Source organism: Sander lucioperca, chromosome 2, assembly GCF_008315115.2.
Source record: "Sander lucioperca isolate FBNREF2018 chromosome 2, SLUC_FBN_1.2, whole genome shotgun sequence".
Taxonomy (NCBI): Eukaryota; Metazoa; Chordata; class Actinopteri; order Perciformes; family Percidae; genus Sander; species Sander lucioperca.
Genome location: NC_050174.1, coordinates 7,125,369 through 7,138,564, shown reverse-complemented (window position 1 = coordinate 7,138,564; position 13,196 = coordinate 7,125,369). Strand labels below are relative to the sequence as shown.

At 38.9% G+C, this 13,196-nt stretch overlaps 1 protein-coding gene across 3 annotated transcripts in view; it reads right to left on the bottom strand.

Moving 5' to 3' along the window:
• The window catches only part of rasgrf2b (Ras protein-specific guanine nucleotide-releasing factor 2b), a 49,733-nt gene that overhangs the window by 29,310 nt on the left and 7,227 nt on the right, over positions 1-13,196 (bottom strand). For 2 of the 3 annotated variants that reach the window (XM_031305358.2, XM_031305361.2), the window contains exons 2-3: positions 1,487-1,593; positions 187-334 (exon numbers count right to left, since the gene is read on the bottom strand). In XM_031305358.2, the coding sequence (XP_031161218.1) occupies positions 187-334; positions 1,487-1,593 (255 nt within the window). Of the gene's footprint in view, positions 1-186; positions 335-1,486; positions 1,594-9,499; positions 9,568-13,196 lie in introns of all 3 variants that reach the window. The other variant, XM_035991386.1, reaches the window with a different exon arrangement.

Genomic DNA, 13,196 nt, shown 5'->3' with positions numbered 1-13,196 from the left:
TTCTCTTCCAATGCTTAGCACTTGCTGTTGTCTTCTGTGTTACGTCAAATGCCCATATGCACTGGCTGTTGCATTCCGTTTAGTAGGCATACTATACACATGCATTGTTTCCTCTAGGCACATAAATTAAATCCCACATGGAAGAGGCAATTGTAGGTGTTGTGTTTGTGTGTGTCCATGCTATACCTCTGCTTTGAGCCTCTCGATTTCTGTGTCCTGATCTTCCAGCTGGGTGCGCAGCTGATTAGCAGCCACCTTTTCAGTCTCCACTATCTGTACAAGGTGGATGTATTTCTGCATCAGCACCTCTCGTTCAATGATGATGTCAGAGTAACTGAAAATAAAGAGAAGTCCACAAATATAGAGAGAGCTATCAGTTATATGAAGCACTTATATCATACACATGACTGAATAGCACCATATACAAAAAATGTCTTGCTTCTTTCCTCCATTGTATGTTAATGGCAGAAAGGAAGGAATAACAAACACACTTAATGCTTTTGAAAGTGTATTGATTATTAACGCTAGGTAATGATTCAAATTGTCCACCCTGTGTGAAGCTTTAAAATCTTAAAAGCCCTGTAACCTATTTTCTCAACAAGCTTCTCACTGTGTGCAATGGGGTCTTTAATTGAACACATTTTCTGCCAAAGTCAGAACAGTTTGGTTATTTCACAGGATATTTCTGTTCTCACTGGTTTCAAGTGGGCTGTGCTCAGTTGGAGAAGGTGGTGACATATTTCATTTTTACAGCTGTTCCTACCGTGACATGTCAAAGTGCCCTTAGTACAAAAATAAAAAATAAAACATCTTCACTTTGATGGCCCTGCACACCAATGGTGCCCAAAAGAACTAAGAAACCAATTTCAAGAAAGTTCTTTGTGGACCCAACTGGTTCTTTAAAGAACCCATTTTAAATTGTTATTTAGCTATTTTTAAATATATTAGCCTAAACGTTTATTAAACCTAACAAACAGTGGGATGGAAATGTCAATCATACGCTGTCTATACATGCACAGGTGTGCACAGGCACAGGTGTGTAGGGCTTTTTAATGGAAGGGGTTACATTGTAATGTGGACTAAGTCAGTAGTTCACGTCCTAATTTCAGAAGAAGTTCAAAATATGCCAGTCAGTGTGAATCTGCAGGGAGCACAGATGACCACAGGAACAACTAATTAGGCTGACATTGTTTGGCACCTATAAAATGCAAGCGATACATGCTTCTTTTGAAACTATCAAATGTCTTTATCTTTTTCAGGACAGCTGTGTCCAAACTCCTCACCTCAAACCTTAGATGTCTGAGCCTCTTTCAACACATCAACAAGGAAGAACTTTCAAAGGTTTCTGCAGCCACAATAAGATGGATTACTGCATTTCAAATCTTCCAATATTTGAACTGAAACTAATGGATCAGTGGAAGGTAGTAAACTAGGCGCAAACTGGGGAAAGCACACAAATATCCTTTATGCGATAATACGTGTGTACCTTGCCTGCTGGATGGCCTCCACCCATTCATCGCACTCACTCTCCTCCTCTGTGCGCAGCTCCAGAGGCTTCTGTCCATCGTGACCAAATACGATGAGGAAGTAGTGCTAAAGAGAGAGCGATAAAGAGAGAAAAGCTGTTTATATGTGTGACCCTGGCACCTAACACATCCACGACACCACTACTTAGTCGTGCCAACAGTCTCACTTTACAGGACAAGATGTTTTGGTTGCACCTTTGAGATGCAAGCCACAGCTAATCAGACATTTGGCACACACATATGGAAACATGGATTTCAACTACATTTGCTTTTCACGCTCTTTTCTTGCCCAGATTCATCCAATTTAAAGCTCCACAGACCTTACATGATGCAGGCAGAGCACACAGACAGAGAGTGAGACTGGACGGGGGAGGGTTACAGAGTTATTTGCCCGCTGAAATGAAGTATCGTCTGTGCACCCTTTCTCCATTAGCCTATTATCATCCCCATCAATTAGCCCGCTCCCTGTCTCTCTTATTAATCTGCTGAATTTCCCTGAGTATCTGCCTTCAAAATACTTCCCCACACGTACACACACACACCAGGCATTATGTGAAGTGATAGAGGCTTTTATTCAAATGGTCGTGTCCTGGGGCACTGGGTTACCAGAAGAGCTGCTATTCTTAGTCAGGGAAAACAGAGAAGACTGGGCTTTGCATGGACTTTCTCTCTCCTCCTCCTCATGTTCTTCTCTTCTCATCATCCAACCACCTCTTTCCACCACCTCTCTCTCTCTCTCTCTCTCTCTCTTTGCACTTCACCCATCATCCCACTCCGCCTCCTCTGTCCCGCTCCACCAGCATTCTCACTTCTCTTGTTGTTGAAAACCCACTCCTCCTCCTCATCCTCCATCCCCTTCATACTCTCTTTGTGTGTCTCTCTCAGTAAGGATTCAGTGAACCAAACTGAGTCCAGAGGAGAGACGTTTACCCTGCAGGAGGATGGACGGGCTTCAGCCCCTGCAGTTGGGATGGGCTCGGGACAGAGTCACCAAGGTTATTGGAACACACACACACACACACACACACACACACACACACACAAGCACACATTCATAGACCCTCCTCCATCTCCATCTCTATCCTCCTATCCCTGCTTTTTATGTATCCTTCATTTCGATTCACTGGCTGGCTGGATTTATTACATCAACAATAATCTATGCTCTAACAGTCTTTGACAAGGAGAAAGAGCGACATAGAATGGTAGAGAGACAAAGTGGTTACATAATATGTCTTAACCGAGTACATATTTCTAAATTGTGTCACCACCTAACAAGATAAAATTTCCATGGCAACACAATATCTGACGTTTCTGTCATGTCATTTCCATTTTCTACTTTTTAGCGCTGCCTCTATTCATTTAATGCTTTTATTGATCCATCCTGTAATTTTCGACATAGAAGAAGCAGCATTAAGTAGAAAACAAAACATTTACTTATATAGAGATCTACATGGATATTCTGAGCATATGTTACCTGCATATTACAATAACAGTACATTGATGGAGTTAATGGTTACTGATTTTTACAGTGCACAGTAAATGTCAGGGTTTACAATATGTCTGCCTTTTATAGCCTTATTAAAGGGAATATGCACAAACATTTTCACACCATGTTGGTATTGATTCACATGGTTGCTTTGATCACACAGATGTCCCAGTCATAATTATCACATATACAGTGATAATCACTGTAGTGGTATTTTCAATTTGATGCTCAATGGTGGAAAGAAAAGTCGTAGGAGCAATACCACTCTGCTGCAATAAATGTCCTACATTTAAATTTTACGAAAGTAGGAGTATACATGTAGAAGTATTATCTGCCAAACTATACTTATTAAAAAGAACTAAAGTAAAAGTACTCATTATACACGTAGACTGACCTTAGACAGTGAAATATTTGATTAATATTTCTGAAAGATTAACATGCATTTTCATGTTATAATTAGCAAATGAGAGATTATAGTAGTTGAATACGTTCATAATGTGATCTTAAACTGTAAAGTATCTTGTCATTATGTGAAATAAATGCAGGCCTAGTGAAGTAAAAAAAAAAGTATAATATTTACGTATAATATATCTGAGACGTAGAAATACAAGTAGTTCAACATGGAAACATTCAAGTAAAGTCAAAGTATCTCAAAATGGTACTTAGATCATGTGGAGCACTACTATTGCTATTGAGTATTTTCCTTTTTTACGAGTTGGTTCCCGTTTTGTTTGTATCATTCATATGTACAAGGATGCAAAAGAGCAAAAGGGCGTAGCAGTGTGTCCACAAAGGCAGTGAAGAGGAAGACGCAATCTAGCAAACATGGATTTAAACAATGCACAATTTCAAATATTCAAAAGAGTTTGAACGCATTTCCTTCCTCATAAAACATTTGCAAAGTGTTTGTTAGGCCCCAAGGATTCCCACTGTGTTTTGTTGAGAAGCACTAAATGTGAACTTTGCTTGTTTAAAAGAAAACTCCACAGAACACCTCTAAGTGCAGTACTCAAGTAAATGTACTTAGTTACAATCCACCACTGTTTATACAGTATATACTGATATTAAAAGTATTCATATAATCTCCCATTTCAGGATACTTTACAGAATGTAAATGTTTTGCACTGAATTCCTCTTTGAATGTATACTCCCACTATTTGCTGCAGCAGTGACCCAATTGCCCCCAGGCAATCATTTAACTTTAATGTATCACATCCTTTACAGTTGATTTTGGTTCATGCTGGACCTCATGCCGTTGAAAACATTAACAATGCAGCGCAATGAATTACACTGTAACACTGTACTGTGTTCTCATTAATCGAAGAGTAACATGTAAAAGCAGTAAGAGGTCCGACTCTCTATGAGCTGTGAACATGCAGCTTACCAGCTCTACAGTACCATTCAGGACTACCAGCACGCTCTCCCTTCAAATCAGCTCAAATATACCCTCCATCCTTCAGGGCCTTCACTGTACTGTAAGAGATTTAATTTAAACAAATAAAGAAATAGAGGAAAAGCAAAAGAAACAAAGAAACAAAGAGACTCTTTTCTACTCTTTCACTCTTTACTGTATGTCACTGACGTACACTAAAGAGTAAAAGTACCATTCCCCTTTTTTTGCCTAATCTGTGGAACAGCTATCATAGAAAATTAATCTGTAAAAACTGACAGCGTGACACAAAGGAGTGACACAAGCACAATGAAGGGAAATTTTATTATTAAAAAGCAATTTCGGGACAGTCATTTCAAACTGCTTGCTGCGAGAACAAAGGTGAGAAGTGAGACTACTTTTCACTGTCCAACAGAGACTGAACATTAGGAAATGAAAACCTACCACACACACACCCTCAGGTTCATGGTGTGCTGTAATGAAATTAAAGATTAAAGAGTCAAAGATGAAACTGGACTTGTTGGTAATAGATTCATTAGGCAAAAAATGGCTGGGGGATCCAGAAATACTCATGTGTTATAAATATTTAAAAGCAGAGATGACAGAATGTTAGGATCCACTAATGATTAGGGGACTGGAATAGCAACTAATGATGTAACACTGCTGTCTGCTTTGGCATGTGCACTGATGAGAGGCCAAATTTTGTTGTACAGTACCACAGACGGACCTCTTTTTTTTTTTTTCCTCGAATTTAACTCTCAGCCTTTCAGAGCCACGCCACTTTACTGCTTTGATGTTGTTTACTTCAATGGGTAGAAAAAAGGCATGAATGCTGAAAGTGTTAAAGGTGTTATTCCCGCTGGGACTAAATGTGCATACACTGAAAGTACTGAAAGGCTGGCTGAAAAATAATATAAAGAAACTGCACAGTCACATAAAGCACCCATGGTATATATATAGTTGAAGTATAGGCTAAAACAGCACAGAACAACTAGGAAGTAGTTTTTGTGCCATGATGGTTCCTTTGCTGGATTAATATTTCTTTCCCCGCTGGTTTTTAAAAGACCATACCAGTATGTACATAAGTGTTGGCTTCAAATCATCTCTACTTTTGAGTGCATGCTCTACATTTATGGATCTGTGGATGTATTTTACATGCTGTTCCCATCCGACGAGCACAGACATATGCATCGGCTTCATACAGTACAGTAACCTGTACGAGTACTAGTCGTTCATTTCATCCCGATGCCGTTATATAGCTGCCGCAATTCTATGAGAATTATTGTCCTGTTTTTTTTTTTTTGTAAAGCCCTTTGAGATGACATACTGTGATTCAAGGCTCTAGCTAGCTACCAAACTTGCCGCAGTCGTAAACTATGATTAGCAGAAGGGTAAACTACCTAACTAGCTAGAGCCTCAAATAAACACAGCAAATTAACCAGTATTCATTATACCCCAGCAGACCAGCTCTCCTGACTGTTTTCATAGCAAATGTCCACTTCCTGGGCACTAAACTAGACCACATTTTTACACGTTACAAATTCGTTTCTCCATATACTGTGTATAAATAGATGACTTATCTTAATAAAGTCTTATCAAATAGCTTAGCCTTGAATTACCTGCGGCCCTAAGTCTTTGGCTACGGTTAGCAGCAGAACTTTCACTAAAGGGACGTGCATGCGCATCTGCATTTGCAGAACAGCCAATAAAAACGCTCTCTATCTCTGAAATAACCTGTGATCGGCCAAAGTCTCCCGTCATGGGCTAGATTTTCTAAAGCCTGAAAACAGAGCCAATGAGGAGGTGCAGAAGTTTAGTTTTCTCTCACACCACTTGAATTACAATATACTGAAAGATCATTATAGATTTATTTATAACAACAAACAAAAATAAACCACAGCTTAATGTATCACTGTGAACATTGAGTTTGAATGAATTGTTGTCAATGATATGTTGTCAGCACTCCATTACCTCATAATGATAACTTTGACAAAAAAATCTGCAGACTCAATGTTAAATGTAATAGATTGTACAACTGAAGCTAGTTTCAAATGTCTGCTTTTCTCAGTCAACAGAGAAAACATTTCTAAAACACTGCAGGTTGTAAATGGTTAACTGTGGTGCATGTGACCTACATATTATGTGGTACAGTAAATGGGCATGCAAAACCACTGGCATGCTAAATTAAATATAAGCCTGAAAATAAGGTCATTCACAAATTCTGAGAAATGTTTCAAAAAAAATAATAACCCAATGCAAAAGTTGTTTTGGTGGAACTAGCAGCCAGGTAGGTCAGAAAAATCTGCCTTGTCTCACCTCCATATACGGTATGGTGTGTGTTTGTGGCTGTGTTTAACAAGAATATCAATGCCAAACCACTAAGGTTTTCCTAACTTTGTTTGAACTTGATGTGCATAAAAGCAAGTACTAGAAAAGACACTATTGAGCAAAAAATACAGCAACAGTACAATCACAAACTGTTATTTGCATGAAGACACAGGAAAGTTAAAGTTACTCCATAGCATCAATAATTAATTGAAATATCACAGTTTATCAAATTGAATCCAGTGCTGCAGGGAAAACCAACCACAGGTTTGGTCTTTTTTGTGTGTGTTTGCAGTTAACATCTGACAAGTTTCACAGTAGAACAGGTTTTTGTCTCGTCCTATTCCTTAGATCCATATACAACATAGAAAGGGGAGAAAATCATTAACAAGCCGTTTTAACACAATGGGCTCCATTGGATGCTGATGTAAAATGCGTCTCCACCTTTGCACTGCTGGTGAAGCAGGGAGTGCTAAGTGATCCTGAATCCCGCAGGGTGATGATTACCATTACAGAGAAATACAACAGAGAGGAGACCAGATTTGTGTATTTGTGTGTGTGTGTGTGTGTGTGTGTGTGTGTGTGTGTGTGTGTGTGTGTGTGTGTGTGTGTGTGTGTGTGTGTGTGTGTGTGTGTGTGTGTGTGGAACTGATATAATCCATAAACTTGATTTCCTGTATGTGTGGGAGTATATAGCACCATGCTGGGTTTCTCTAAAAAGAACAGAAGAAAACAGAACGTGAGATACTACAAAAGAACCACAGAGATTATTGAAACAGAGATCATCTCAAACTACCTGTTGTTGGCATTATCATGGGGGAACAATGCTTCAAACCAGCAAAAGATTATTCGCTTCATATTCACAATATGAAACAAATATCAATTATTAAGGCTTGAAAAGACCATACACAGAGTATGAAAGGAAGGAGGAAACCAGACTATTTTGAAATAAAAAGGAGGCACAAAAACCCAATAAGAGTAATTAAAGGTAGGCCTACATAATATTCTAACACTGTGGGTGTTTTTCAAAATTACTAAGATATATTTAGTGACAGACTAAAATTGATGACATGTACAGAATAGGCTGTAAAATATGTTATTAGCCATTATAAGGGTTAAATCAGTTAATGAAACAATAAAAGTAATTTGTGAGAAAAGGCTTAGAGAGATAAATAGGATAAAAGGGGTGTGAGTTCACTTTTCCACCCATCAGTCTTCTGGATCAGACACGATATGCTTCTCTCCTCTTTATTTTCCTCTCATTTCTCAGCTCCTGTCGTGCTCCCACAGGGGCGATAATGTCTATTTTGTGCCGAATGCAGCTTCATAAAATGCTCACAGGACAGAAACAAAGAAATAATCTGCCACTGTCAAAAAATGACTTGTGCATTCATTAATATAAATTTGACCTTGTTTACTGTACAGTAGGCTGCAGTACCTACACACCAATCTTTTTAAATAAGTGGCCAGGTGTCATCCATCATGTTTGCCATAGTAAATAGTGTCGTAGAAAATAGGTTAATTTTTGCATTATTGCCGAGATTAAGATGACATCGATGTACACATTTGTTAAATGTAAGGCTGCCAGCAGCCAATTAGCATAGCTTAGCTTAAAGACTGGCATAAAGTAACTCCCTGTAAAACTGCTAATTGTCATTTTTATACTTGAATAAGGAATGAGAAGACATTTTGTTTGGCCTTCGCTTATTTAAAAGCCGGTTTGAAAGTTAAAGAACTAGTTCAACATTTTGGGAAACATGCTTTAACGCTTTCTTATAGAGAGTTACAGTAGATGAGAAGATCAGTACCACTCTCATCCATACAGTAGGCTAAATATGAAGCTGGAGCTAGACAAGAAATAGTCCAGCACATAACCCCCCGTAAAACCACAAATATGTATGTATGTTTTTACACTTTGGTAGTTGTACTGATTAAACAAACATGATATAATTAATATATAATTATAATTAATTAATATAATATTAATTAGTGAGCTTTAGAGGTGCTGGTATAGATTTTATTACTGTTGGACGGACCCAGGTTAATTGTTTCCCAGTGTCCAGTCTTAACGCTAAGCTACCTAGCTTCTGGCTGTAGCCTTATATTTAAAGGTTAAATCTTCTATCTAAGTCTTGGTAGCGAATAAGGAATTTGTCACAAAAATGGCAAACTATACCTTTAAAATGATTTATTTTCATTGCCTTTGTTTTATGACAGCCAAAATAAATATAGCGTAGATGCCTAACTTGACAAAAAAAATACAAGAGATGTCAAAGTAAATGTGGCAGTTTTTCCTTCATTCATCTTCTCACTTTAGTTGAAATGGCCCTCTTTGTATTTACATAACACCCATTCTGTAATTCCAGAAATCCAAACAGCTTCACTTTAGAAAAAAATAACAGATTTTTAAAATCCTGTAGTCTTGTCATTGTGAAGAGATACAAAACATTAATCCGACAGCGGCAGCAGCAGTACTTTATGTAACCACTGAATTTAACTAATGATGTAGCTATCACTGAATCCACATCCCACATCCTGCTGTTTCTTCATGCTGTTCACTTCCTCTAAAGAAGTTCTTACAACAAAGTATGGGGCCGTTTCTCTCACACACACACACACACACACACACACACACACACACACACATACATTAAACATTCACAGATACACACAACTCACACACACACACACACACACACACACACACACACACACAGTATAAAAGTATACTAATTGTTGTGCATGCCTCAGAACACTCTGATCAGGGATTACCTGTCAGTTTATCTGGAGATTAAACAGATAGCTTCCCGCCTCCACTGCTTACTTTCACTGCTGTCCTCCTAATCAAAAACAAACATAAATACACACATATAATACAGCTATCATCAAGCTTTTTCTCCCATCTTACACATTTGTTATTGCTTTATAATACTCTCACTCCATCGCCTGGAGATATTGTTGGGAAACATCCTGCCGCCCTAATGCAAGAGATGCTGGATTGGAGTTTGCTCTACGACTCCCACAGTGCAACAGCACAAGTGTCTAAACACAACATAAATCTGTTTTACAATATTCTTGAGAATTGCCAGTGTGCCTAACCTGATCCTGTAAAATACACAGCTCATAACTCTGCACAGACAACAACAAACACACATGAAACTACTTGACAATCCTAATACCTGGCGCTCAAGTTTATTTTATACAGTCCTCGTTGGATGTGTGTGTGCGTGCGTGCGTGCGTGCGTGCGTGCGTGTGACAGGAGGAGCATGTATAATAGATGGGAGCAGCTCCAGCAATAACAATAACACCACTGAAGAGTACAGAGGCCCAATGCCCCAAGAGCATTTATCACCCAGGGTGTCCACATGAACAGCCCAGCACCAGTTCAGGAGGAGATGTGATGAAATACAAATTTATACCTGCTGGCTCTCATAATGCTGGGATGTTTGTTTATGTAATATTCTCACCTGTCATCTGCCTAACTTGAAGCAACTCTGCCAAATTCAGCTTTCCCAACAGGCTAATCAATAATGTACAACATATTCATATTATATACAGAAAAACCATCTGCAAATTTGCTGCAGGAATCCTGTCAATGTAAGGTATATAATGGCCATATCTTTCGACTAATTGGTGTATTGGTCATTCGATAAGGTGTCCAATAAAACCTATCACCAAATGTGATGAATTGTTAACATGAAGTTATTGATTGATTGAGTAGCATTAAAGGAATAGTTTAATATTATGGGGAATACACCTATTCGCTTTCTTGAGGGTTAATTGAGAGGATGGATACCATGTCTGTGGACACCCTCAACGACAAGCTAAGAAAAGCTAATCGTCTCCTTGCTGTAGCTCCACAGTTGACACAAACATGAGAGTGCCATTGATCTTCTCATCTAGCTCTCTGAAAGAATGCAAACAAGCATATTTCCAAAAATGTTTTACTACTTCTTTAAAAGAAGCTGTTTTTCTTAGTTTATGAACATCTGACAATTTGGAGACAATGGTTTTCATAGAACAGAGAGTATATGCTAAGTATTAGATACAAGAACATGTTGTACCAGGAGTGTTTTCTTGAAAGTAAAATCCACCCTCGTTGTCATCTATACTTTGATTATTGCAGTATTTCAAACACAGAGACAGGCTTTAAGGCACATGCCAGCTGTAAATTCTATTCTGACACTAATGAGGTCCATAATGTCTCAAACTCTTGGCAGAAGACTTAAGAGGAAAATGTAAAGCAGCCTGCGCAGGAAAGCAGATCAAACTCTAGTAATATGGGAAGAATTTGTTCCTTGATATAGATTATTAGTGTGGGCAACAGCGAAAACACAATGCTCTGAGAGGGCCTTTTGAGCTTGACAAGCTTTCTTGTAAGAAATAATTACACACACATATACACAGATACAGCAGGAAGTCAGCACTGACACTTCAACTCTAAAGTGTTACCCCACCTTTTCTTGCATCAAGTCTAATGAGGAAGGAGACTTTTAAAAATACCCCCCTATATATAACCCTATAACTGGAGAAAAACACACTTAATTAAAGCCAATGCAGCCAGATCACACAGGATTGAATTAACCTATGATATCTCTCCCGTACCGTTTCTAATGAAATTTCAAATTTCATTTTACTACAGCCATGTGCATTATGCATGGATGGAGTGAAGGTCACTGATTTGACCCCCTTAACAGCTAATTTTCATCCCTTTTGAAGCGTCCTTGACAACGATGCTGAGCCTTAAATTCTGCAAGCACGAAACTTGGACACAATAGGCATCCATGTCTTAGAGGAACAGAAAAATATTCCTCATTTCCTAATTTATATTCACTCTGACAATGAAGCGTCTATGTATGGTGGACCCGTGGTAGAAAAACGCAACATTTCAGAAAAAAAAAAGAAAAAAGAAAAGATTTTAGGAAACAATGGCATTTCAGAAAACACAAGGCCACAACACAACATATTGTATGATTCCTTTTCAATAAATAAGTAAGGGACCATTCGGTATTTATGGAATGGACCACTGGAGGAAAATAGGGGAGGGTCATGTCTTTTTATTCTTTGTTGAGGGGAGGGTGACCCAACTTTTTTAGTCTAGGGGGGAGGGTCACCCAACTTTTGTATTCATGAAAACAGCAAAATTTGAAAGTGGGTTGTTTGGTGCATACTTTTCCATGTAGATCTCAGTCTTGGCCAAGGTTCTAATCGTTAATGAAAACAAACGAAATAACGAAAACTAGGTGGGAAAAAACAATGTCGTTAACTGAAATAAAAATAAAAACGAGGCATTACAAAAAACGATAACTAAACTAAAACTGTAATGTCTGCAAAATTAACTAAAATAAAATCAAATTATCGAGTAAATATCCTTAGTTTTCATCTTTGTCGATGTCTTTCGAGCAAATAACGTTATATCTTTCCGACCATGACATTTCCCGTAGACATGTATAGTTTCTGACTGGGAACCCAGAAATCCCAACATTCCACGTCAAATTGAACACAACATAGTCCATGCCCCTCGCCTGACATCATAGCTGTACCGAAAGTCGGAAGAAAGCAGCAGTCCAATTTGATTATGACTGTGTCAGATAAAAGCAAGTGCCTTGCAGTGGAAGGTGGTAAAATATGTGGACAATTTATTACAGGGAAAAATCCCACGAATTTGAAAGTACATTTGAGAAGCGCACACAAGCTAGGAGGCTAACCTAGCCTACCTTAACAAGGTAAAGGAGAAAGCAAAGCCCCCTTTCCCCGAAACAGAAGCTAACCTCGGTAACGTTACGGGCATGGATGTATGGATACAGTGCCAGGCAGCATGACAGAGACAACAGCAGGACAGAGAACACTACAGGAAGGCTTTCACCGGCGACCCGATAGCTGCTGGTTAGTAAATACGCAGGAACACCAAAAGCGGGAGGAAGGGTGGGTTAATATGTGGATCGATACTGGGATATCTACACTACTGTGTGAGTTGATTGACTTCAAAAAGTTCGCCACTTTACTCGAACCAAAGTTCAAAACACCTGTTCAAGTATATCTTGTTTAGTCTGTTGGCTAAGATGGAATATAAGCTGGTAGCCTGACAAGCCAGACCCACATCAAGATGTTGGGTCTGGGAACTCACCATTGGCAGGGCTGAATCCGAGGGGCGGGATAAACGGTTGTCTTTCAAATTCCCTTTGCACGCAAAAGCCAACCAGAGCAACGCTAGTTGATAGATTAAACTTTTGCCGTATCCGGTCGGCAAAACTCCGAACAAAGCTTCCTTTTTTAAGAATGACTTCAGTGCTTAACTCGAAGTCTTTCAGAGTCGCGGCCAAAACCGATTCGAAAGACCGCTGTTCGCCAGCAGCAACAGCTATCTTCTTTGTTTTCAAGTAGCAGGGAACTGTCGCAACTCTGCCATCCTTATGTTAAGCCCGCCCACCGACTCTATACACGATGTGATTGGCCTGACCAGAACTT